Source organism: Oryctolagus cuniculus, chromosome 18, assembly GCF_964237555.1.
Source record: "Oryctolagus cuniculus chromosome 18, mOryCun1.1, whole genome shotgun sequence".
NCBI lineage: Eukaryota > Metazoa > Chordata > Mammalia > Lagomorpha > Leporidae > Oryctolagus > Oryctolagus cuniculus.
This window is the reverse complement of record NC_091449.1, coordinates 10,938,342-10,963,834: the sequence shown is the minus strand read 5'-3', so window position 1 is coordinate 10,963,834 and position 25,493 is coordinate 10,938,342. Positions and strand designations below refer to the sequence as shown.

Genomic DNA, 25,493 nt, shown 5'->3' with positions numbered 1-25,493 from the left:
CTCTGGGACATGGGGTCCTTCCTCACCACGTTATGAGGACACACCAGGGCAGGGGTCCAGCCTGACCACCAGGCTCCACAGGAAGCAGGCTCTTCAGTCCCTGAAATGCTGACCTTGAGCCTGAGCAAACACTGACAAGGCCTCCTCCTGGGCAGCCAGAGGGGAGGGCACTCCTGGGCCTGGGGAGCCCTCCCCCTCCTGCTGCATACCTGACATTCCCCAGCACATTCTTCCCTGGGCCCTGGGCGGGGCTCGCTGGGGCAGGTGGAGAGAACTGCCCCACCACCAGGAGGGGGACTCCTGCTTCCTCCTGGGGGAAGGGTGAGCAGGTAGGAGCAGGCAGAGTCTGCATTGACCCAGATTCACACCCAGGAGCCTGGCTCTGCCAGCCCCACCCAGGAGCCCGGGACCTCCTCCCTGGATCTCCTCCAGGGGTGTCTGTGAGCAGGGCTCTCCTGCAAGGCTTTGGGAGGCCCCTGGGTGGCAGCTCAGGAGACCTGGGTTCCATTGCAGCCTGAGACACTGACCAGCAGTTGGACATAGGCCAGGGTCTAGGTGGCATCCAGAGATGGAGGATTAAACCCAGGGCCATCTGAGGTCAGGATCTCACATTGACCTTCTGGGAATACAGGGCCTTCTTCATTCCTGGGACAGCCAGGGACCAAGACCTGAGAGTCCACGGCAGCCAGCACAGCCCGGGGCCTGGTCTTGTTACAGGAGAAACTGCAGGGTTCTTGTCTTCGCGCAAGAAAGAGTTCAGACGTGAGACAGAGAGTAGTGGGAGGTAAAATAGCAAGGTTTATTAGGGAAGGGACATCCGTAAGGATGGATGGGCACCTCTCCAGACAGCACCTGAGAGATAGTGCACAGTCGCTCGGACTGGGCGGGGGGGGGGCAGGTTACATGGTTGAGTAGAGAGAGTACACCTGGCGAGACCAGGCGGGCGGCTCAGCAGAGAGGCAGAGGGCTGAGTGCACAGTCCAGTTGAGGCCGAGGGTTTTTAAGGAGATAGGTCTTGCTTCCCCACCTCTGCTCCTCTTGGAACAAAGGGCTTTTTGGATGTAAATAGAAAAACTTCTATTTGAGTTTTCCCCTGAAGGTATCAGACAGGAGGAAGCCTAGCTGGCACCATTCTGGGTTCAGAGGAAGGGTGAGCAAGACCCCTGGAGAACGGGGATTCGGAGAAGCAGGGTGTTTGAAGTGCAGATACTGGGCTGCACCTGGGAGATTGTGGAAGATTTGTCAGGCAGAAGTGGGGGGGATCTCCACCTGGCAGGTCATCAGGTAGAAGGGGGCAGGGCAGGATGCGAATACCGGGCTGCCCCTGAAACATTGTCAGGATGACTTTGAGATCAGATGCATATGCTGGACATAGATGTCTTCTCTTTAGGCCTTTATGTCACACACACATAAGCTCATAACTGACTTCCTACCTAACAGTCTCAGAGCTGGAGCCCGTGTGCAAGGCAGACCTGTCCCCAGAGAGTGAACCCAGAGCGGGCAGGATCGGGCAGGGGCTCGAGGTGCTGGGGGAGGAAGTGGGCAGTGTGTGGGCAGCGTTTTAGCCATGTGAAAAGGGGCAGGGACACGATATGACACAGGGCTCTCTGACCCCAAAGCCTCATGACACTGAGTCTGGGCTGTCAGCGTCCACGGAGGCCTGGGCTGTGCCTGCCGCCCTCCCGCACCCCAGCCCAGAGCCCCTGCCCGCAGCAGCAGGGACTGAGCCTGGTCTGCCCCAGCAGCCCCGAGACAGCAGAATGCAGGGTCTGCAGTGTGGTCGGGCTCCTCCACAGCAGGGCGGCCAGGAGCCTGCCCGGGTCACGGGGCCTCTGCCTCACCCAGGTTCCAGTCAGGCCCTGCCTCCCCAACCCCGGTGGAGACAGCAGGTCCTGTCCCATGGCCCCAGTCCAGAACTCTAAAAATGCTGGAACGAGAACCTGAGAACCGGAACCTTCTTGGGAAGACGTGACAGGGCAGCTGTGTCTTGGCTCTTGGCCGAGGAGGAGGATTGTGGAACCTTCTAGAATCCCCAGTGCAGGAGCGCTGGCTGTGACTCGCTGTGGGAAAAATAGCGATGACATCATCACCAGCCTCAGGTTCCTCCAGGGTTGTCACAGGTGACACAACTCAGCCCTCAGTGCAGGAGGCGCCATCGTCTGCTCTGCTGTTTTCCAGCCAGCACCACCGTCTCGCTTGTCCTCCACTGGCCGGGTGTCCTTGTTGCCAGAGGGTCCAGTCCTGGGCGTGGAGTGGTCTTCGGTGACCTTCCGTGGCCAGGCCCTGAGACACATGATGTCTGTCAGTCCTGCCGACAACGCATCACCTGGACAGGCTCCTCTGCACTTAGGGGAAAGGAACCCGGGGCTCAGCGAGGCAAAGTCACCTCCCCAGGGTCACCCAGCCATGGCCTGGCAGAACCTGGCCTGACGCAGGTTTGTGTGGGCACAGAGCTGGGCTCTCGCCCAGCCCCAGAGATCAGCTCAGAGCCAGGGAGCCAGTGCCTCTGTGCTTGCTCCACAGCACTGTCCCCTGTTGGGCAGGGCAGGAGGCAGGTGCAGGAGAGACCAAAGGGATCCCCCTGCACCTGTGCATGGCACAGAGCAGGTGCCGTGTCCTGCAGGGGGCACAGAGGGTGCTGTCAGACTTCCTGGGTGGAGAACCTTACCTCGGGCAGCAGTGTCAGCCTCCACGGCCCCTCCTGGGCAGGGCCGAGAAACCCAGGTCAGCACCGGGTCCCTGCAGGAAACCTCCCCCTGTGGGTCTCAGCCTCGCTTTGGCTGCTGTTCCCACTGCTGCCGCTGGGTAGTGGTGCAGGCCAGCGGGGATCCATCCGACCACGCAGGTACTGGACCCCGAGACCCCGTGGCTGGAGCAGTCTGTGAGCTGGCAGTGTGCAGGTGGAGCTGAGAGCCCCTGCCCCACCCAACCCGTAGGGAGGTCCTCTGTGACGCCTGGGAGACCCCTCCCCTGCACCATAATGTCCTGCACCCCTGCCATTCTTCCTGAAACCCAGAACTTCCACCAAACCCCTGCCTGCGGCCGGGTGCTGCAGCCAGAGGGCAGACGCGTCTCATTTGCTGCTGGTGAGGAGGGGAAGTCCCGAGGTTCCCTCCCTGTGCTCCCCGGCCCAGGAGTGCGGATCTCCCAGCTCCACCTGGAGGCCCGGGAAGCCTCACCAGGGCTGGCCCAGAAGTACCTGAGCCCAAGGCCTGCTCACCCTTCCTAGGCTGTGTGGGCCAGGGTATGTGCAGGTCGCTGAGCTGGGCAACCCGCAGTGGGCCTTGTCCAGTGTCTGCCTTGCGTGGAGGGGACCAGCTGGCTGAGCGCTCATTTCCCATGAGCATCCTCTGGCCCGGGGTCCCCAGTAGCAGGGGACATGGCCGTGACTGATGTGGCTGGCCCGATTCCTGCCCCGCTGAGCTCTAGGTCCAGCGGAGGTGGAAGACTTGCCCCGAGACAGCGACCACCCAGCGTGGACAGCGTAGGCGGGGAGGATGGTGAGGCAGCTGCAGGGGCAGAGGCAGCGCTGTGCGTGGGCCAGGAGCCCGCTCCCTTCCTGTGATCCTTAACCGTGGCCGTGACTCCACAGGAGGCGTCGGTGTGGTGACGACATCTGCCACAAGCAAGGTTAATTTCACAATGGCTGACAAGCTTCCGTGCTGTGAGCACTTGTCCACTTTCCAACTATTCCAGTCTAATTTTAAAAATACCCACTGGGACACACCCACCGGCGAGTGTCCCGACACACCTGCTCCATCCTGTGGCTGTCAAGAAGGGGTGGGGGAAGGCAGGGAGAGATACGGGCTGGCCGGTACATGTGGCCTACAACCCAGCCCAGGGCTCAGACTGGACCTACAGCACCCTGGGGACTGCACGGCCATCTCTGCCCCTGCAGCCTCCCCCCGGGCTCCTGCCTCCGGTCAACCTTCGGGTGCACCTGCTTCATAACAGGAGGTCCGGGATGTTCCACAAACACTGTGAGAAGCACAGAGTGCTGCCTGACTAGGTCTTGCATGAGGAGTGTGACGTCCTTCTCTCTCCCAGCGACGTGACATCGTGGGGCTGCCTGATGGGGTTTAGGGGGCACACGGTGATGATGGCCCCGTCCCGCTGTGACGGCACAGCCCAGCAGGCAGGACCCAGGACATCACCCCCTGCAATCCATGCAGCTGAAGCAGCCCAGAGTCGTCCCATGTGGAGCAAGCTCCTCCCCAGCTGGCATCCTCAGACCTTCCTCCCCAAATGTCCAGAGTCACGTGACACGCATGCATTCCTGCAGGGAGAGGACCCACAGTGAAGGCCACGCCCTCGTCATGCTGACAGGTGCATCAGTGAGCAGCCAACAGGTGGAGCTCTTGGTCCCACCTTCATGCCTTTTTTTTTTTTTTTTTTTAAGGTTTATTTATTTGAAAGTCAGATTAAACACAAGGAGAGGAAGAGAGAGAGAGAGAGAGAGAGAGAGAGAGAGAGAGATCTTGCATCCACTGGTTTATTCCCAATTGGCCGGATTGCACCTGTCAGAAGCCAGGAGCCAGGAGCTTCTTCCTAGTCTCCTGCACGTGTGCAGGGGCCCAAGGACTTGGGCCATCTTCTACTGCTTTCCCAGGCCACAGCAGAGAGTCAGATTGAAAGTGGAGCATCCGGGACTCGAACCGGCACCCCTATGGGATGCTGGCACTGCTGTGCCACAGCGCTGGCCCCACCTGTTTCAGCTTGGACAGGTGTGGTTAAGGTACCTGGATCCCTCTACCCAAGAAGGTCTCTGTCCTGGAGAGGCTGGAGGTGGCCAGTGCTTCCACGCATGTGTACACCTCCTTGTGCCAGGCTTCCTTCTGCTCCAATCCCACACGGTCGCCATCTGCATGCAGGGCCTCCCTCCCTCCCTCCCTCCAGTGCCATCATACGTGAAGGGACAGCGATGAGTTCATGGGAAAAGGGAATTAAGGAAATCTGAACCCATGCATAGTGTTTTCAGAACAGGTGTTTTTCACGAACTTTTTCCATCTCGTCCAACAGGCAAGGCCACCTGTCCCTTCCGTAGGGCCTCTGCTGGGCCCGTAGGGGTGACCCGGTCCTCCAGGCGGGTCCTCCAGCCCACCACGTCTCAGCCACGCCTTTGCTGCTTACCTGAGACCAGGGAGACAGAAAGTGCGACAATCTACAGGGAGTGGGTTACGCCTCACGGGCAGGAATCCAGGGACCACAGCAGCCTAGGGTTCAGGATAAGCTGGTGCCCAAGCTGGCTAAGCCCCCAGGGGCGGGCTAGCCTAGGAGTGACTTCCCTAGGAGGAAGAGGGTTACAAGGATGGGCTCCTTCTGTGGGTTCCCCTGCCTTCTACCCTGAGAGCCCAGGCAAGGAGAGGGCAAAGCTGGGCTGCCCAGGTCCCTCCAAGTCCCCTCCTCCAGGAAGCCCTCCCTGGTGCCCTAAGCCCCTGACCCAGCCCCGCCCACTCCAGGTCTCCACTGGGAAGAGAAGCAGGCCTGGCACTAAGTGCACTGTGGCCCAGCATCAATGAACACAGAGTCCAACTCCAGGAATGAGCAGGGAGTGGATGGTTGACAGGCCTGGCTCCGCGTGTGCTGACTCAACCCTGCCTGCCCTGACACAGCGGCTGCACCTCCCGGGCTCCCTGGCAAGCTGGGGAACATCTGGGGCCCCCGGGCATGGCCCCTCCCCTGCTCACCCAACCCCGTGCAGAGCTGCAGGGAGCCAGGCACCAGGAGCTCCAGGGCCCCCGCAGGAGAGGGCGGGGCGGGGCGGGGCTCAGAGCCTTCTCAGTGCTGGGTTCCTGCCCTGAGGCTGCAGTTCCCAGCAAAATTAGCTATGAGGTCATCGCAAGACACACGCGGCAGAAGCAGGCAGAGGTACATGGGCCCAGCGTGCCCTGGCGGCCTCGGAGCCTCCCGCCCCCTGGGAGCCTGGTCCTGGCGGCCTCCCTCAGCCCCCCGCCCCCTGGGAGCGTGGTCCAGCACCGCGGAGACCCCGCTGTCCTCTGGTGGGGTGCAGGGGGTGCGGGTTTTGCCCAGAAGCCCCAGAGACGAATAAAGTCGGAGAAGGACCCTGGCTCGGGCGTCCGGGGTGGCTTCCCGAGCGCAAGGCCTGGTTTTCTGTGTTTCGTTTCCCGTCCCCCGTGTGCGGGATGAGGGCAGGGACTCCCGCAGCAGGGCTGGCTCTGCACGGGGAATGAGTGCCTGCCCTGGGTCCATGCACCCGGCGCTGAGTGCGCGCGTGCGCTCCCAACACTGACCACCAGGGGGAGCCGGGATCGGGAGCGAGGACAGTCGGGCCCTGACCGGGGGCATCGGAGTCCCAGTCCTGTGTGTGTGTGTTTGTGAGCGAGGCCCGCTTCTCTGACTTCCTCTCCTTTTGGACTCAACGCCCTGGCCCCCATCATCCAGCACCTGGTCTGCCAGGTGCGTCCACACCACCACGCAGCCCACCCCCAGTTTTGTCAGCTGAGTCCTGGATCTGGGGCCCACTGGCAACTGTGGTGCAAGACGTCTCATGATTTTCTCAGAACCAGCTCTCTCTTTTTTTTTTTTTTTTTTTTTTTTTTTGGATAGGCAGAGTTAGATAGTGAGAGAGAGAGAGAGACAGAGAGAAAGGTCTTCCTTCTGTTGGTTCATCCCCCAAATGGCCGGTTCGAGACCCGGCTGCTCCACTTCCGATCCAGCTCTCTGCTAATGCATCTGGGAAAACAGCAGAGGATGGACCAACTGCTTGGGCCCCTGCACCCACAAGGGAGACCTGGAAGAAGCTCCTGGCTCCTGGCTTTGGATCAGCTCCGCTCTGGCCATTGTGGCCAATTGGGGAGTGAACCAATGGGTGGAAGACTTCTCTCTCTCTCTCTTTCTGCCTCTCTCTAACTCTACCTTTCAAATAAATCAGTCTTTAAAAGTGAGAGGAGTAAAATAGTCAAGACAGCAAGGAGAAGTTCAAGGTGCAGCTCAGACTCCTGCCTTGTCCCTGAGCCTGGCGCTGGCCCCTCGCTGACCGCCCGCTCTCGGCGACCCCTCCTCTCTGATGCCAGGGCAAGGACACAGCCCCTCTCTGCTGCCCCCAGACCACTTCCTGTCCTTCGCACTTATCCTAGCAGCCGTTTCGAGAGTTCCCTGTATAATTTCGAATGAACTTCTATTTCTCAGAATGAAAAGGGCATGAAAAGGTAACGCAGGGGCTGGCGTCTGGCGCGGCGGTGCTGCCGCCCGCCTCCCGCATCTCAGTGCCTGGGGTGGAGTCCCGGCTGTGGGCTCACCTCCAGCTTCTGGCTGATGTGTGCCCTGGGAGGCAGCAGCGGGGCTAACGTAGTTGGGTGCCTGCCACCCACGTGAAAGACCTGGGTGCAGTTTTTGGCTCCTGGCTTCAAACTGGCTCAGGGCCAGCCATTTGGGGAGTAAGCCATTGAAAGAGAGATATTCTCTCTCTCTCTCTCTCTCTCTCTCTCTCTCTCTCTCTCAAATAAAAAAAGAGATAAGTTTGGTTTGGTATAAACGTTTTCTAAAAATCCAGCCTTTTTTTTTTTTTTTTTTTTTTTTTTACAGGCAGGGTGGACAGTGAGAGAGAGAGAGACAGAGAGAAAGGTCTTCCTTTTGCCGTTGGTTCACCCTCCAATGGCCGCCGCGGCCGGCGCGCTGCGGCTGGCGCACCGCGCTGATCCGATGGCAGGAGCCAGGAGCCAGGTGCTTTTCCTGGTCTCCCATGGGGTGCAGGGCCCAAGCACCTGGGCCATCCTCCACTGCACTCCCGGGCCACAGCAGAGAGCTGGCCTGGAAGAGGGGCAACCGGGACAGAATCCGGCGCCCCAACCGGGACTAGAACCTGGTGTGCCGGCGCCGCTAGGCGGAGGATTAGCCTAGTGAGCCGCGGCGCCGGCTTTTTTTTTTTTTTTTTTTTGTAATGTGCATTTTCCGGGGACTTCTGGGGGCTCCTTATGTTTGATGAGCTCTGTTAAACAGGATCCTTGAGAGCGAAGTGGGGAGTTTTCAACAACGCCCCGGGCCGTCGGAGTCCCAGGAACCGCGCCCCAGGCCAGGACATGGAAAGACAGAAGGGGCTCCGTTTTCCTTCCTGCTCACCACGCTGTCTGCAGTTCCTAGCATCTCGTTGGGGCAACGTCCATGTGAATCCCGCCCACGGATCCTCCCTCAGTCTGTCCATCTGTGGAATGGACGCAACGGTCGTCCGGGGACAAGGGCACGGCTGGAGGGCCGCGTGCTGGATTGCAGAATGTTTAAAAGTCAGACGTCAGGCACTGAATGTGACCCAAGCCTCACACACACACCTGCAAAAAGGCAGAACACAGAGAGGCGTGCGAAGCCACAGCCCACACCGCATAAGTGCGGTGGCGGGGGAGTAGGGGTGGCAGGGGGCACCGTTTCAAAACGGGCTTTTCTTTTCCGCCAAAGAGCGTGGTTGCCCCACGGACCCAGGGCGGGAGAAGCGGAGCGGTCATTTTTATGGAGTTGTTTGCGCACCCAGGTGTTGAGTCTCCAGGCGCCCTCTGCTGGCAGCTTGGGAACCGCTACAACAAGCACCCATTTATTATTTTTAAAGATTTATTTATTTATTTATTTGAAAGGCAGAGTTAGAGAGAGAGAGAGACGGAGAGAGAGACAGAGAGAGAGAGAGAGAGGTCTTCCATCTGCTGGGTCACTCCCCAAATGGCTGCAATGGCCAGGGCTGGGCCAGGCTGAAGCCAGGAGCCAGCAACTCCATCAGGGTCTCCCATGTGGGTGCAGGGGCCCAAGCGCTTGGGCTGTCTTCCGCTGCTTTCCCAGGTGCATTAGCAGGGGGCTGGCTCAGAAGAGGAGCAGCCAGGACTCAAACCGGTGCCCATATGCAATGCTGGCATTGGCAGGCAGTGGCTTTACCCGCTAAGCCACAGCACCTGCCCCAATACTCATTTCTTCTTCCCCTAAGGCTGCTCTCCCATCCCGCCTCCCCACCCCCACCAGGCACTTCCTGTGAGGGTCCTCTCCCCTTGCCTGGGTCACTCAGGCACCCGCTGTTCTCCAGGCGCCCCCTCCCCCCCGTCCTGCAGACAACACCCTTTTAAGTTCCTCCTAGGAACCGAGGAACCGGCCGCTGGAATCCAGGGCTCTCAGACATCCTAGAGTTCTCACACAGAGGCGCTGGCTCCCAGCTCACGCCCAGCTCTTTCTGCCCAAGCCCTCTCCCCGGGGCCCACCGTGAGGAGCTCCTGTGCACCCCGTCTGCTTGTCCACGGCCCCAGAAATAGGGGCCCCCTACAGTCCAGGGCTCCTTGCGTCTGTGAGCCAGGAGAGAGGCGGGTGTAGGTCCTGGCAGGGGGCAGGGGGCTGCCTGATTTTGGGGGTTTCGAGGGCCCCAGCATGATCCAGAAGCCAGGACAGGCACAGCCCCTTGCTCCTGGGGAGTCCTTGCCCTGAGAGGGGAGACTAAGGGCAGCCGTGCACCTGCTGTGTGCCCCAGCTTCCTCTGTGGTCCTGGACAAAATCGCCGATCCTGCGCACGGATCCGAGTGGGGAAGACGGAAAATCGAGTAAAAGCCCCTGGTGACTGCTAAACCGCCTAGATACTCAGGCTTCGCGGAGTGACACCTTAGGCGCGGCTCCCACTGGGGCCCAGGCTCGCGGCCAGCTCTGAGCTTGGACGTGGTCCCCCCGCCCCGTTCCCCGCCGCCGCCGCCAGGGTGCGCGCCATCCAGGTGAGTCCCCCGCGGGGGCGCCGGGCGGGGGTCCCGTCCTGCGGCTTCCCCGAGGGTCCCCGGCTCCCAGCGGTTTGCTGGTCGCAGCCACTACACGAGGATCCAAGCGAAGCCTCCGTGTTTGACCCCGACGCGCACAGTCGACAGCGGTTCGGTTCCCAGCGCACCCTGCGGGAGCTGACCAAACAATATGTATTTCCTTTTGAATTTCTTGGTCTCTCCGTAACCTCATTGTGGACAAGGACTTCCTTTTTTGTTGTTTATTTCCTTATTCCCACGGCCTAAGTGGCACGTAGTATGGGATGAATAAATGAAAATCAAGACAATAAAGGGACAATAAAACAGGACAAATAAATGAGAAACAACCTGGCCAGATGAGTTTTACCAGGACTACAAATTGCGAAAGGTTAACAAAGTGGTCAACAAAGCAAGAACATGTGTGGGAAAACAGCGAGAGAGGACGTCTCTGTTATTTAAAATTGTTCTGCGTCTGTTATGCTACAAATGAGTGCCCGACACAGGAGTTCATGCTGATTACTGTTAATTACTGCTGTTATTAGTCAAGTGACACACAATTACTAATTCAGGTAGCAAAATGTATCTATCTCGGGCTGGCGCTGTGGCGTAGCCGGTAAAGCCACCACCTGCAGTGCCGGCATCCCAAATAGACACCGGTTCCAGTCCTGGCTGCTCCACTTCTGATCCAGCTCTCTGCTGGATAAATAAAAAAAAATAAAATAAAAAATAAAAATAAAAAAATAAATAAAGGTTGTTTTAAAAAAATCCATATCTAGAAAATGAGGGAAACTCAAAACTATCATAAGGAACAAAATGTAATGATTTGGAGGCTATAAACTCAATGTACAAAGCTCACTGTTGTACTTTCTGCTCTCAGGAACCACATATACGTGGAAATGGGAGGCTGTGCTAGTGGTCTAGCGTATGAATTACACAGCGATGCCTTTCATGGAAAGAATGCATGGAGAGGCCAGCACCACGGCTCAATAGCCTAATCCTCTGCCTAGTGGCGCCAGCACACTGGGTTCTAGTCCCGGTTGGGGCGCCGGATTCTGTTCCTCTTCCAGGCCAGCTCTATGCTGTGGCCCAGGAGTGCAGTGGAGGATGGCCCAAGTGCTTGGGTCCTGCACCCCATGGGAGACCAGGAGAAGCACCTGGCTCCTGCCTTCGGATCAGCGTGGTGCGCTGGCTGCAGCGCTGTGTCCATTGGAGGGTGAACCAATGGCAAAGGAAGACCTTTCTCTCTGTCTCTCTCTCTCACTGTCCACTCTGCCTGTCAAAAAAAAAAATGCATGGAGAACATCTAGGAAGGAAAAATAGAAAATATCACTGAATGGGTAGAAAGAACGCCAATTCCATAAATGGTGCATAGCTTCTAGAATGAGAACATTAAAAAAAACTTTAAAGTTTTTAAAGTTTTATTTTCCATAAATTCATGTAAGCAGGAAAAAATATGTTGTGCTGGTTCGGCCTTTGCAACACTGGCATCCCACATGGACGCTGGTTCAAATTCTGACTGCTCCACTTTTTTTTTTCCCCAAAATTTATTTATTTATTTGAAAGGCAGAGAGAGAGATTATCTATCCACTGGTTCACTCCCCAAATGGCTGCAATGGCTGGAGCTGGGCTGATCCAAAACCAGGAACCAGGAGCTTCTTCCTGGTCTCCCATGTGGGTGCAGGGGCCCAAGGACTCGGGCCATCTTCTACTGCTTTCCCAGGCCACAGCAGAGAGCTGGATCGGAAGTGGAGCAGCCAGGACTTGAACCAGCGCCCATATGGGATGCCGGCACCGCAAGCCAGGGCTTTACCAGCTATGCCACAGTGCCCATGGCTGCTCCATTTCTGACCTGGCTCTCTGCTGTGGCCTGGGATAGCCGTAGAAGATGGCCCAAGTGCTTGGGCTGCTGCACCCACATGGAGGACCCAGAAGAAGCTCCTGGCTCCTGGCTTCAGTCTGCCCCAGCTCCGGCCATTGCAGCCATTTCGGGAGTGAATCAGTGGATAGAAGATCTCTCTTTGTCTCTCCTTCTCTCTCTGTAACTCTGACTTTCAAATAAACAAAGCTTTTAAAAAACCAAAGCATTGATCATGAAGTGAACACAAGAAGAGCTGTGAAACAGGGCCAGAGCCCAGAAACGGTCCCATCACGCTCGGAGTTGCTGTCCTCTGCCAACACAGAAGCTGTCTTCCAGGAAGAAGATAAATTAGACTCCGAATCACATCAGAAGAAAAATAAACCTTTATAAACACTTTATTAGCCAAATATAGGAAAATATTTTTATAGCCCCGTGGTGGAGGCGGCCCGCTGATGCAAAGAACAGGAGACAAAGAGAAAAAGAAGCTAAAATACTCCAGTTTGAGTCCCAGCTGCCCCACTTCTCATCCAGCTCCCAGCTAATGACTGGGAAGGCAGTGGAAGATGCCCAAGTGCTTGGGCCCCTGCACCTGCATGGGAGACCTGGAGGAAGCTCCTGGCTCTTGGCTGCAGCCTGGCCCAGCCCTGGCCGTTGCGGCCATTTGGGGAGTGAACCAGCGGGTGGAAGATCTCTCTCATAACAGTCTTTCCTTTTTCTCTCTGTAAATTTACCTTTCAAATAAATAAAGATAAACCTTTTAAAAATCTTATTAAATAACATTTTGCAAATCTACACAGGATTGGGCATTCAGAATCGTGATTGGGAAGCCTGCTTCCCATGTCAGAGTGCCAGGGATCCACGTCACGGTGCCTGAGTCCACGTCACGGTGCCTGGGTCCACGTCACGGTGCCTGGGTTCACGTCACGGTGCCTGGGTCCCACGTCACGGTGTCTGGGTCCACGTCAGAGTGCCTGGGTCCCATGTCAGAGTACCTGGGTCCAGGTCACGGTGCCTGGGTCCCAGGTTACGGTGCTTGGGTCCATGTCAGAGTGCCTGGGTCCACGTCATGGTGCCTGGGTCCCACGTCACGGTACCTGGGATCCACATCACAGTGCCTGGGTCCATGTCATGGTGCCTGGGTCCACGTCAGAGTGCCTGGGTCCACGTCACGGTGCCTGGGTCCCACGTCACGGTGCCTGGGTCCCACGTCAGAGTGCCAGGGATCCACGTCACAGTGCCTGGGTCCACGTCATGGTGCCTGGGTTCACGTCACGGTGCCTGGGTCCCAGGTTACGGTGCCTGGGTCCATGTCAGAGTGCCTGGGTTCACGTCACGGTGCCTGGGTCCCAGGTTATGGTGCCTGGGTCCATGTCAGAGTGCCTGGGTCCACGTCACGGTGCCTGGGTCCACGTCACGGTGCCTGGGTCCCACGTCAGAGTGCCAGGGATCCACGTCACAGTGCCTGGGTCCACGTCACGGTGCCTGGGTCCCACGTCACAGTGCCTGGGTCCCATGTCACGGTGCCTGGGTCCCACGTCACAGTGCCAGGGATCCACATCACGGTGCCTGGGTCTGCATCACGGTGCCTGGGTCCCACGTCACAGTGCCTGGGTCCAAGTCATGGTGCCTGGGTCCACGTCAGAGTGCCTGGGTCCACATCACAGTGCCTGGGTCCACGTTACGGTGCCTGGGTCCATGTCAGAGTGCCTGGGTCCAGGTCACGGTGCCTGGGTCCACGTCACGGTGCCTGGGTCCACGTCAGAGTGCCTGGGTCCATGTCAGAGTGCCTGGGTCCACGTCACGGTGCCTGGGTCCACGTCAGAGTGCCTGGTTCCACATCACGGTGCCTGGGTCCACGTCAGAGTGCCTGGGTCCAGGTCACGGTGCCTGGGTCCACGTCACGGTGCCTGGGTCCACGTCAGAGTGCCTGGGTCCACGTCAGAGTGCCTGGGTCCACGTCACGGTGCCTGGGTCCACGTCAGAGTGCCTGGTTCCACGTCACGGTGCCTGGGTCCATGTCAGAGTGCCTGGGTCTGTGTCACGGTGCCTGGGTCCATGTCAGAGTGCCTGGGTCCACGTCACGGTGCCTGGGTCCCATGTGACGGTGCCTGGGTCCCACGTCACGGTGCCTGGGTCCATGTCTCAGTGCCGGGCTTGAGGCTGGGCCCCTGCTACCGCCTCCAGCTTCCTGCTCTGAGACCCTGGCAGAGTCCCTCAGTGTGTGCCACGTGGGGTTTTTTCCACCCTGTTCCCCAAGAAACTCACACAGCCAAAACTGTGCCAGCTGCAGCAGGTGGTTTCCACGGTGACTCACAGGTGTTTCTGGGATTCCTTGGAAATCTGCATTTCCTTCTGCACCCTGCTATGTTCCGTGAGGGCCTCAGTGGCCGTGGCTGGGGAAGCACAGGTTCAAAACACGGCTCTCCCACACGTCTTGGTCTCAGCCCTCCGCGTGAACGGGCGTAAAAGACCCGAGTGCGAGTCAGTATTCTGACATCGGTTCTGGGGAGGATGGCGGTGCGCCTGCCGGGGAGAGGGCTGGTAGAGGACCAGCCGCCTGCAGCTCCCCCGGGTTTCACCTGAGCCCCCAGGGTGACGTCCTCCCACCAGACCTCCACGTCTTCCAGCTCTCTCCAGCTGACTTCCGGCGCTGTCACACAGCAAGCACTGTCACATATGTCACAGGTGCCCGCGTCAACATCGACAGCCTGGGAGCCCCTGGAAGGCAAGCTGACGTCCTGGCCAGCGGCTGCAGAGGGGTCTGCTGCTGGCTCCTGGGCTATTCATGTCTTCACAGCAGGCCGATATCTGTTAGCGTCAAAGCCAGCTAGGGGCCAACTTAAACTCGTACACATCCAGTTGGCTTTTGAAATTTATTTGTTCGAAAGAGAGAGAGAGAATTTTCCATTCACTGGTCCATACCCCAAATCCTTACAACATCCCAGGCTGAATCCTGGGACCTGGAGCTGTCGCATCCTGCATTGTAGGAAGCTGGAATCGTAGCTCAGATCCAGGCACTCTGATACGGAACGCAGGCAGCCCAAGCAACACCTTTTTTTTTTTTTTTTAAATTAAAGAGAATTACAGAGAGAGGTAGAGACAGAGAGAGACAGAGAGAGAGAGAGGTCTTCCATCTGCTGGCTCACTCCCCAAATGGCCACAATGGCCAGAGCTGAGCTGATCCAAAGTCAGGAACCAGGGGCTTCTTCTGGATCTCCCAAGGACTTGGGCCATCTTCTACTGCAGAGAGCTGGATTGGAAGAGGAGCAGCCAGGACTAGAACCAGCGTCCATGTGGGATGCTGGCACTGCAGGTGGCAGCTTTAACCTGCTGCACCACAGCGCCCACCCCGCAAAGCAACACCAAATGCCTCTCCATCCAGGTGTCCGCTGAGAGCAGAAGGATCTCACCCACGCGTACCGTGTGTGTGCTGCTGTCACCTTGGATCGTCGGGTTTCCTTTGATCTGCTGGGGCTCGTGTTACGCTGGGTGGTCTGTGAAGACACATTTTTTCCTCCCTGGAGGCTGGAGCATGACATCTTGCTGCTACCAGCACGGTCAGGTCCTGTGAGGATCATTTTCCAGGTGGCAGACTGCCCACTTCTGTGTCATATGAATATGAATATGCGTCCGAATACAGTGCCTGGAGCCTTCATTATTTTAACCCAAGTGTCCAAGGTCAAAATATAGCATACTGGGGCCAGCGCTGTGGTGTAGTAGGCTAAGTCTCCACTTGTGGCACTGGCATACCATGTGGGCCCGGGTTTGTGTCCCGGCTGCTCCTCTTCCAATCCAGCTCTCTGCTGTGGCCTGGGAGAGCAGTGGAAGATGGCCCAAGTGCTTGGGCCCCTGCACCCACGTGGGAGACCTGGAAGAAGCTCCAGCTCTGGCCGTGGCAGCCATTTGGGGAGTGAACCAGTGGATGGAAGACCAACCTCTCTGTCTCCCCATCTCTCTGTCTCTAATTCTGCCTCTCAAATAAATCTTTATATATATATATATATATATATATATATATATATATATATATAGTGTATTTTCACATGGCATAAAGAGAGCAGGCTAAGGCCGGCCATTCTTATAAGGGCACTAATCCCAACCACAAGAGTTCCACCTTCCTGAGCCATCACTTGAGGATCGGGGCTTCAACATATGAACTCTCTGACATAAACATATAGTCCACATGGACCCCGAAATCCCTTGAATCACCTACAGTTTTGCCAAGCAGTTTATCCCTACGTAGCTCTGTGTCCAGACATCAGGGCAGAATCCCTCTGACCACCTTATTGGTATAAGGACGACATAATCCTGCAAATGTCAAACACGGGCACGTCCGTCCCAAGTGATCCATCAACCACACGCAGGGGTTGAACAACACACCTGGAGGACATAGCTCTGAGCATTCATCAAGCTTACATCCTGGGCTGAGTCCCCTGTGTTGTGCTGACTTGGTCAGAAACACTATGTTTAATACCTGGTGCAGGTGCACAGATGTGACCCAAGATGATTGCACCTTGGTGGTGAGGCCATGAGCCCGTCGCCATCTCCCTCCACTAACTCTCTGAAATGAGGCCAAGCCTCACAAGTTACCGGCTGAAGTCCTTCGTAATAAAATTGCTTTTATTCCAGATGCCAGCTGCAAGTTCAGGGGTCCTCAGGTCCAAGTTTGGCGATTCCTGAAGTCCCATCAAGTTCGATAACTCACTAGAACAATTCAAAGAATTCAGGCCAGTGCTATGTTTAAGATTACAGGTTTATCACAACAGAAAGGAAGCATCGGATGCAGCCGAAGGAAGAAACACAAGGCAAAGTCTTGGAGGACTCGAAACGTGAAGGGTTCATGTGTTTTCCCTGTGGGATCTGCACATATCAACCCCCACCTCCACCCCGGAACATCAGCGAGTGACATCATCAGGGGATGGGTTCCAAGAACCCTGCAGCTCCCTAGGTTCTCAGATGCTGAACCATCTTCTATAAAGTGGCATAGCGGGGCTGGCGCTGTGGCGTAGCGGGTAAAGCCGCTACCTGCAGTGCCGGCATCCCATATGGGCGCCAGTTCAAGTCCTGGCTGCTCCACTTCCAGTCCAGCTCTCTGCTGTGGCCTGGGAAAGCAGTAAAAGATGGCCCAAGTCCTTGGGCCCCTGCACTCATGTGGGAGACCTAGAAGAAGCACCTGGCTCCTGGCTTTGGATCAGTGCAGCTCCAGCCGTGGTGGCCAATTGGGGAGTGAACCAACAGGTGGAAGACCTCTCTCTCTCTCTCTCTCTCTCTCTCTCCCCCTCTCTCCCTCTCTGCCTCTCCTCTCTCTCTGTGTAACTCTGACTTTCAAATAAATAAATAAATCTTTACCAAACTTTATAAGGTAGCTTACGAAGTCACTTGCAAAGTGGGGTGTGCCGAGGTGCTGGGTGCCAGGTGTGGGGGCCTCTGGCAGCTCCAGGTCCTTTAGCTCAGGCAGTTGGGGTGCCAACCTTGGCAACTACATGGTTCCTGGTGTTGGGAACTATGGGTATTTGTAGCGGGTATAAGTGCTAGTGAGGTGTCCAGCAGTGCCTCTGTGTCCAGTGGTGAGACAGAGGCCAGCGATGATGGGGCCTGGGGCTGGGGGTGTGCAGGCATACAGCTACAGGCATGTGTGTGGCACCATGGGATGGCTCCATGGGAATGCACAGGTGTGGGGGCTGGAGTTGGCAGCATGCCTGTTCATGGCTGCAGGGGCCAGCTGTGGTCATGAGTGTGGTGATGGAGCCTGGAGACAGGAACTGGGGACAGCTGCATGTGTGCTGCAGAGTTTGTGGTGTGCATGTGAGTGGCTTCAGGGAACCTGAGATCTGGGCTCGGTGGCAGGACGCTGGGGCTACTGTGTGTCCCAGGGTGCCTGTGGCAACACCCGCTGGCACAGCTCTAAGGAGGAAGTGGAGTCTGGTACTTGCAGCCAAACCTGCAAGGGATCTGTGGCAGCTCTGCTGGCTGCTTGGGTTCTCTGGGGCCCATGAGGCTGAACATCGTGGGCTCCTCAGTGAGAGCTCTGTGTGCAGGGTGCATGGCGGCTGTGAGGGATGCTGAGGTCTCCAGTGGCTAACGCAGGGCAGGCCGCTGTGGGCTGCGACGCTCACTGGGTGGCCGCTTCTGATGGCCCTTGCTCTTGTTTTTCATCCTGGCTGTCTGCAGATGTCTCAGCTCTGATGGTCTCCCTGGGAATCTGGGCGGGTGGGGGCAGGAAGGTGTGATCCATTTCTTCCCCATCATAAAGATCAGGGCCAATATCCCCACACCAAAGACAGGTTTGCTGAGTCAAGGTTTTCCACGGCACAGGAACCTTCAGAAATGAGGACCCAAAGGCTTTGGTTTCCATACCTAGGTTTGACACAGAACAGATAATGTAGAACCATGACTGGACAAAGGCGACTGACCCAATGGTGATAGATGGGGCTCAGTGAGCCCTGCCTGTTCACGTTCTTCTCACTGTCACTGAGTCACGTAGGCTGGGATCCATCCGGACTGAGAACATTAGGACCTGCTCTCAAATGTGGGTCTGGGAGTTTCTCTGTGTCTTTTACACAGAGAGGTGGGGGCGGGTCTGGGTCACATTGCTGGGTTTTGTGGTTGGCTGTGGGGAGGGGGTTCCAGGTTCAGCCATGAACCTCAGGGAGAGAGGGGAACAGGACGGAGAGGTCAGGAGCAGGTCAGAAAGGTCCTTGTGTGTTGACAACATTCAAATCCTGATTCAGCCACATCAGAGAGGTCTTGCTTCTGAGCCCCAGTGTGGTGTTCAGCTTGCCAAGGGCCTGTACTGAGTGTTATTTTCTGAATCCCAGCAAACAGAAGTGGCCCCTTCCTGCAGTGCCCTGGAGGGTTTGGACGGCTGCCTGGGGAACCTGGGGGCCCAGGAGCTCCCTGTTGGTGCTGGGCAGTGCCAGCACAGGGGTGGGGATGATGCAGGCAAAATGAAGCTGTTCTACCCATTTTGTGTAGTTATTCTTGGGTTTCCTTTTATAAAAAAAAGAGAGAGAGAGAGAGAGAGAGAAAAGATTTGCTGGGGCTTGTGCCACCGCATCAACCTAGACATTTCCCCTGTGTTATCAAAAGAAACTCAAAGAGCTGTGCAAGTGATCTGGTCCCCACGTGGGGCTCCTTCCTTGTCAGCCTCAGACCACGTGGGCTCAGCCTAGGCTGAGTTGTCTCTGTATGGAGCCTCTTGTCCATGCCCTGTCTGCCTTTCTCTGCCTTGGTGAGAGTGAGTGGTGAGTTGGGGGTGGTGTGGGGTCGGGGCATGGAGAGAGGTAGAAGGGAGAGTCAGCTTCTTAGGAGAGGAGTCTGCAGTGGCGAAGTTAGGGACTGAGACTTGGGTAAGGATGGCGGAGGGGCTGAGACTTTGTTGCCTCTGCCATGGGCTGCGGCCAAGGCTAAGCCTGAGTGAGGGGTGCTGCCCCAAGCGCCCATGGCCTGGGAAGGAGTGTGGAGCAGCCCGTCCTCTTGGACTTCTGACGGAAGCTTGGACCTGGGAATCACTGCCTCGGCGGCCTCAACCCCTATCCCTTGTGTGAGGTCTGCACTTGGAGTCCCAGGACGCAGGTGGCCTCGGCTCCAGCAACCCCCAGCCCTAGCCCCAGCTGCTGCCGGTGCTGGCACCTGCCTCCTGCACCACATCCCAGCAGGGCCTCAGAGTGAGGACAGTAGCCTGGCTTCCAATACCCAGGGCCAGGAGTCCGCGCCCTGGCTGGCCACAGGGGTCTGCCTCTTGTGAGCAGGTCCCTGTGCTCCGCCCACCCCCGAATCCTCTCTCCTCTCTCCTCCTTGGGAGCGCAGCTGGTGTGACTCTTGAGGCTGGCAGAGGTGGCTGCGTGGGCCTCTCAGCCATGGGACATGGAAGTTGAAAGCAGTCAGCCCTGGTCTGGCTCGCTGGTAATGCCGGAGAGGAACTGCAGAAATCAGGGACAGGAACAGATACACGCTTTGGCGACTGTCTGGCGACGCTGTCTTAGGAAAAGCTCCCGGGGTGAGGCTCTTCTGTGAGCCAGCAGGATGCTGCATTTCCATGGGAACCGTTCTCGCCAGAGGGTCTGGGCAGCCAGTGCTCCCCCAGCCTGGCCCCTGCCCAGCCCAGGCTGCGAGTGCGAGTGACAAACCGAGTGGAAACATAACGTGGCTTTCCAAATATTTTTGTATCTTTACATCTTGTATATTTTTGTTGCAACGTAGCATTGGAAACAGGTTCCATTCAACTCTTAAAAAAAAAAATTCCGAGGCTGACACTATGATGTAGTGGATAAAGCCTCCACCTGCAGTGCCGACATCCCATTTGGGCTCGGGTTCGAGTCCCAGCTGCTCCAATTCCCATCCAGCTCTCTGCTGTGACCTGGGAAAGCAGTAGAAGATGGCCCAAGTCTTTGGGCCCCTGCACCTATGTAGGAGACCTGAAAGAGGCTCCTGGCTCCCAGCTTTGTATCAGCTCAGCTCTGGCCATTGTGGCCAGTTGGGGAGTGAACCTGCGGTGACTGTTCCTCGCCACCGCCGGAGAATTAGGCAGGCTGCCCGCAGCTTGCCTTGACCGAGGAGGGGAAGTGCGCCACCCACCACTCAGCCTTCCCCAAACCCCGGGGACAATCAGGCGCGGTGTGAAGCCCAGTCAAAGCAGGATCTTACTTTATTGTAAAAGGGAGGTGTATATATAGCTGAGGTACAGAGCGGATGGTACAGAGTGGATGAGCGGATGCGGGCAAGGGGTGGGGTGTTGCGATGCAAAAGGGTCTTAGCCACTCCTGCTATACCACCTTGATGATCCTTAGGCAGAAGCGCCCTGGGGCTGGGGTGTTTGCTACCAGGGATTTGAAACTTAAAGTCAGGTTTTCTTTTCTTTTTTTTTTTTTTTAGTGTCTTTTTTTTTTTTTTTTTTTTTGACAGGCAGAGTGGACAGTGAAAGAGAGAGAGACAGAGAGAAAGGTCTTCCTTTGCCGTTGGTTCACCCTCCAATGGCTGCCGCGGCCGGCGCACCGCACTGATCCGATGGCAGGAGCCAGGTGCTTCTCCTGGTCTCCCATGGGGTGCAGGGCCCAAGCACTTGGGCCATCCTCCACTGCACTCCCTAAAGTCAGGTTTTCAAATTCGAGGCAGGCTCAGGTAGTTCCTCTAGGCCTCTCCGGATTCAGCGTCCCCCACATGAACCGGCATGAACTCTCTCTGCCTCTCCTTCTCTCTCTGTGTAACTCTTTCAAATAAATAAAAAAAATCTTAAAAAAAAAAAAAAACAGCTGGGTCAGAAAGTAGAAGACAGAGAGGCAGCACCCAGCAGGGCCCTAACCCTGCGTTTGAAGGGTTAAAAAGTTAAAAGCCGCTCCCTCCTCAACCTCCTCTGGTGAACTTTCCTGACCTCATTAGACTTGCTCTGCATAGCCATTCTCTATAAAGTTAATTAGTCAGTAAATTACCCCAATGTGAGCGTAACCTTAGTTTCACCTAAGTAAGATAGAAGAAGTCACCATATATCTCTTTGCCTCCTGGAACCCTGACCCCACCATGTGTCCCTTATCGCCATTCGGCTGCATTCCTAGGTATCATCAAGGCAGTTCCTGCAACCTTGTTGTGTTTGTTGCGTGGCCCTCCCTTTTGGCAATAGGAGGCTTTTTGATACTCCCTGTATAGGCCATATGGTTCTCTGAGGTCTAATCAGGCCCTTACTTGATATCCTGTACTCCCTGTATTCATAAATCAACTGGTTGTAAAATCACTTAACTTGTATCAATTGTTTACCCTATACCTCTGTCTGATCCATGCAATGATTGATTTTCTTTGTTTAAACGTGTATAAAAACCCCAACCCAAGACTATTTGGGGCCGCTTGCCTGTACTGGGACGGGGGCCCCGACATGTCGGATCATCAATAAACCTTACCCTTTGTTAATTGCATGAGAGAAGGTCTCTTGGAGCGTTTTTGGGGTGGCAAGAGCAATCCAACTCTAACACGTTAGCCCATGGAAGAAGCAGAATGTGAGAGGCGGCCTGGCTGGGCAGCAACCCACTCTCCAGGGAGGTGACCCCTCTGCCCCTGACCTGACAGCCTCCCCCGCAGCCCACTTCCCAACACTGCTGTCCTGGGAAAGTGACATCTGACCCAGGGACCACGGGGGCTACAGCAGTGCAGCACAAGTGACCCCCACACATCAGAGTCTGGGGCGACCTGCGTCTGCTCTCCAGGCCGCTGGAGATGAGGTGGAATCTGGCAGAGGTCCGGTCAGGGGCTTTTCCTGCAGGGAAGTTGGGGGGAACAGAGGGGCAGGGGATGGGGGGAGACAGACAGGAGGCCAGCGGTTACGTGGCTACCCAGAGATGGCAAGGGAGAGTCTGCCCGCCGAGTGGGACTCACCTTCCCCCCTCTCCAGCAGGGCCTGGATCCCAGACCCTCACCTGGGCGCAGATCCTGGAGATGGGGGACGTCCTGCAGTCGGACTTCACGCCGGGCAGCTTAAGCCTCACCACTCTGTCAGTGTGCGAGCCCACGGACTCCAGGCAGCAGCGCTGGAAGCAGGGCCAGTAGCGGCAGTGGGGGCCACAGAGGCGGGTCTGGTTCAGGGGCAGGATGGTGTCATCGTCACAGCACTGCTCCAGGGGGTTGTAGGCCTGGTCCCCGCACATGGGCGCTGGCTGGCACAGCCACAGACCGTCAGGCCCTGCAAAGCCAGAGCTGGGTGGGCTCCGGGGTTGTGTCCGGGACCAGCCCCAGCTCCGTGATGCTGCCTCCTCCCGCCTCATGCACCTGCTCTCACCTGGGACTCCTTCCGAGAGCGAGCCCAGGAGGGCAGAGAGGAAGACGGCAGCTGTGAAGCAGAGGGGATGAGGACAGCGCTGGGACACCTGGTCCAGGCCCCAGCGACGGCACGGAGCTCCCTGCTCACGGATGCCGCTCAGAGTGGGTCAGGGTCCTGGGGTGTGGGCAGGCAGGGGGGACACACAGGGAGGCTCCGGGAGGAGTTAAGGTTCTGAGGCTGCAGGTACGAGGGAGGTGGCAAAGCATCAGAGAGGACCAGGGTGATACGAGGAGGGAGACAAGAACTGCTTAGGGGAGAGAGAGTCAGGCTGGCGCCGTGCAGGGGTTAAGCTGCCACCTGAGACAGCAGCATCACCCACGGGTCCTGGTTCAAGCCCCGGCTGCTCCACGTCTGATGCAGCTCCTGCTATGCAGTGGGAAAGCAGCAGAAGATGGTCTGAGAGCGTGGGCCCTGCACCCTCGGGGGAGACCCGGTGGAGCTCAGGGCCCTGCCATTGCAGCCACCTGGGCAGGGAGCCAGAAGAGGGAAGCGCTCAATACCTCTCTCTCTCTCTCTTCCTCCCTACCTCCCTGCCTCCCTCCCTCTCTCCCCCAGTCACTCTGACTTTCAAATAAATAAGTACCTCTCTACAAGTGAAAAGAGGGTCAGGTTTCCAGCCCAGCAGGGTTGGGGGCTCTGAGGCTCCCTGGGGCTGGGGTCTCCTCACCGAGCACCATGCTTCTGAGCCGGCTGCAGGGCAGTGGGTGGTGGAGCAGCTGCACCTCTGGGGTGGGACCTGGCTCTGTGGTTTTTATACGAACTTGGACCTGTGAATCATGTGGCAACACAGGCAGCAGGGCCTGGGAGGGTGGGGACGGCACAGACAGCAGTCATTCAGTAACAGCTCCTGAATCTGGCCCGGGAGGCAGCCGCCTTCTCACGCCCTCCGCCCTGAGAGCCTTTTCTGGGCACAGCTGAAGGGGCGCCCAGCTGGGAGAGACCCTCCCCTGAGGGCACCCGCCCTCCCCAAACACTGGCTGTTTCCAGGCTCCCCACATGCCTTATCCCAGAAGTTTCAAGGCCCCCCCATGTCCACACCTGCAGGGCTCCTGCTTCTGCAGAGTCAGGTGTGGGAGACATCGAAGGTGCAGCAGGATCGGGGGCTCCTCCGGGGCTGCAGACTCTCCACCAGGGAGTCGCCAGGGACAGAGTCACGGGGGACCCTGGTGTCCACGGTGCCTTTTTCTTGTTGCTCTAAGGTCTTTGACCAGATAATTGTTACCCCGTGTTTGTCATTGCTGTCTGCCCGTCAGCATCACTCCGTTGTGAGTGCAACGCCTGTGGGGTTCTCAGAGGCCGCCCCTCTGTGTTCCGGGGCTCCCCAGGGAGGCTGACACAGCACTGGGGCAGAGGCCTTAGGGGGCATCGCCGGCGGCAGGGACTCTCCTGTCCCAGGTCAGAGGAGGAGACTCCACCTGCAGGGTCTGATGGCTGCGTACAGAGCCGCCTGCTCCCTCCTCTGCGGGTGTGAAGTCGGTGCCTCTGCTTCCCCTGCACCCTAACAGGAGTCCCCTGGTCGCCGGACGTCCCCCGCTGAGAGAGCAGCTGCCGGGAAATCAGGCCTGCGAGAGCCACCGTCCCAGATGCATTCGCCCGATGACTGAGGTGCTAGGCTGGGGTGCTGGGCCCCACCATCGTGTGGATCACGCCCTACGCCTGCTCCCACGGTCACCCAAAAGACGTGGACTACGGGTGGTGCCCCCTCTGCCGGGTTCTACATCGCCTGCTGGAATTTGCCGACTTCCGCCTCTGCTGGCCGCTCTACCTCCCTGCTTGCCCAAGCTCCAGGGTCAGGCCCTCACAGAGGTGACAGCCAGTGGGGACACGTGTGCACTGGGCTCATTCAATGGAGAAACGTGGCTGAGTTGCCGCCTGATGGGGAGTCCCTGACGGATTGTCACCTGCTCCACCCTTCACACTGGCTTTCCTCCCCTCTTGCACACTTGGGGGCTGTGATGGGTAGAGGGCAGGGAGCATTTGTTATGAAATGGCTGACTTTTGCAACGAATTGGAAAAAAAATTGAGTTCGTTACCTACACAGAGAAAGGAAGACTAGCCATAGGTTCCTGGTACCCGTGTCCCTTGCGCCAAGTGACACTGAGACAAACGCAGCCAGACAGCTGAACGGGAATAATAGGACATGGGGTCGGCGCTGTGGGACAGCGGCTCAGCCCCGTCTACAGCACCGGCATCCCATATGGGCACAGTTCGAGTCCCGGCTGCTCCACTCCCAATTCCAGCTTCCTGCCAAGCACAGGACATCAAGGGGGAGGTTCTGGGAGACGGGGCTGCTCTGTGCAGAGACCACATCGCCAGAGCCTGACCCATAGGCGGGGCTTCACCAAGGCCAGTCCCTGCCCTGCCGCCTGGCAGCCTCGTGCAACCTGTCCACTCATGGGCCTTGAAGGTCACTCTCTGGTTCTGCAGAGGATGGGTACTCTTCAGTACAGAAACCTCTAGTGCACACATATGTGCTCTGAGTAACTAACAATGCTGACTAATTTAGCCCACATGCGTCAGAACTGCCCCACTACATATGCATGAGCCAGTTGGGCTGGGCAGGTGCAGGGAGCCCCGTGTGAGTGCTGAGGGCGCGTTCCTCGGGCTCGCTTTGCAGCCTGCAGGGCCCAGTGTGCGTTTGCTGGCATCGCCCTCCACACCTGCTTGTGTCCATCGCTCGCATCAGCACTGGATTTCATTCCTTTTTTTCCCTAAAAAGGGAATGTTGCATTGTTAATAAAATACAGAAAGCATCGGGAGATCAAAATAAACACAGACTCCCTTTCTCAGTGCAGGCTCGGTCAAGGTCAAGACGCTGATTCCAGAACTCCAGCACATTTCTCAGAACTGAGGGTCCTGGGGCTGAGCCGCGGTGGTGCCGTCTTGATTAGCTGAAGAGAAAGGAGCTCCATTAAATAGTTAAAGCATTACAATAATTTGTTCTACCTGAAAGGTGCGGGTGGAAGTGCGGGTGGAGCTAGTGAAACAGAGAGTGACCTCCCACCCAGGGGGCGCTGCCCAAACGCCGGCAACAGCTGGGGTGAATCCGGCCAAAGCCGGTGCTGGGACTCCCGCGCAGGACAGACCCAGCTATGTGGCCTCATCTCCGCCCAGGCTGTGAATT

The 25,493-nt window shown here is 57.3% G+C and overlaps 1 protein-coding gene across 4 annotated transcripts; it reads right to left on the bottom strand.

The window, feature by feature from the left end:
- Positions 1–3,830: 3,830 nt before the first annotated feature.
- On the bottom strand, positions 3,831–23,162 carry LOC100354094 (insulin growth factor-like family member 4). Of its 4 annotated transcripts, none has more exons than XM_070062064.1 (5): positions 23,037–23,093; positions 22,328–22,378; positions 21,969–22,231; positions 21,676–21,808; positions 3,831–4,069 (listed from the first exon to the last, which is right to left on the bottom strand). In XM_070062064.1, the coding sequence occupies exons 1-4, from the start codon at positions 23,044–23,046 to the stop codon at positions 21,725–21,727; spliced, it is 408 nt and encodes a 135-aa protein (XP_069918165.1). In that variant the 5' UTR covers positions 23,047–23,093; the 3' UTR covers positions 3,831–4,069; positions 21,676–21,724. The 4 variants fall into 4 exon arrangements, 2 of the variants coding, with proteins under 2 accessions (XP_069918165.1, XP_051693379.2); XR_011383916.1 differs by lacking the exon at positions 3,831–4,069 and adding an exon at positions 16,309–17,922 and having other exon boundaries at positions 21,456–21,808; positions 23,037–23,085; XR_011383915.1 differs by lacking the exon at positions 3,831–4,069 and adding an exon at positions 20,481–20,795 and having other exon boundaries at positions 21,456–21,808; positions 23,037–23,085.
- Positions 23,163–25,493: the final 2,331 nt, after the last annotated feature.

Excerpts from the sequence above, each read along its gene's own strand:
- LOC100354094 (XM_051837419.2), bottom strand. Across the intron at positions 22,232-22,327 it reads GCTCTCGGAAGGAGTCCCAG|GGCCTGACGGTCTGTGGCTG; the intron begins GTGAGAGCAGGT and ends CTGGCTTTGCAG. Across the intron at positions 9,867-21,968 it reads TCTCCAGGATCTGCGCCCAG|CTCCCGCAGGGTGCGCTGGG; the intron begins GTGAGGGTCTGG and ends TTGTTTGGTCAG.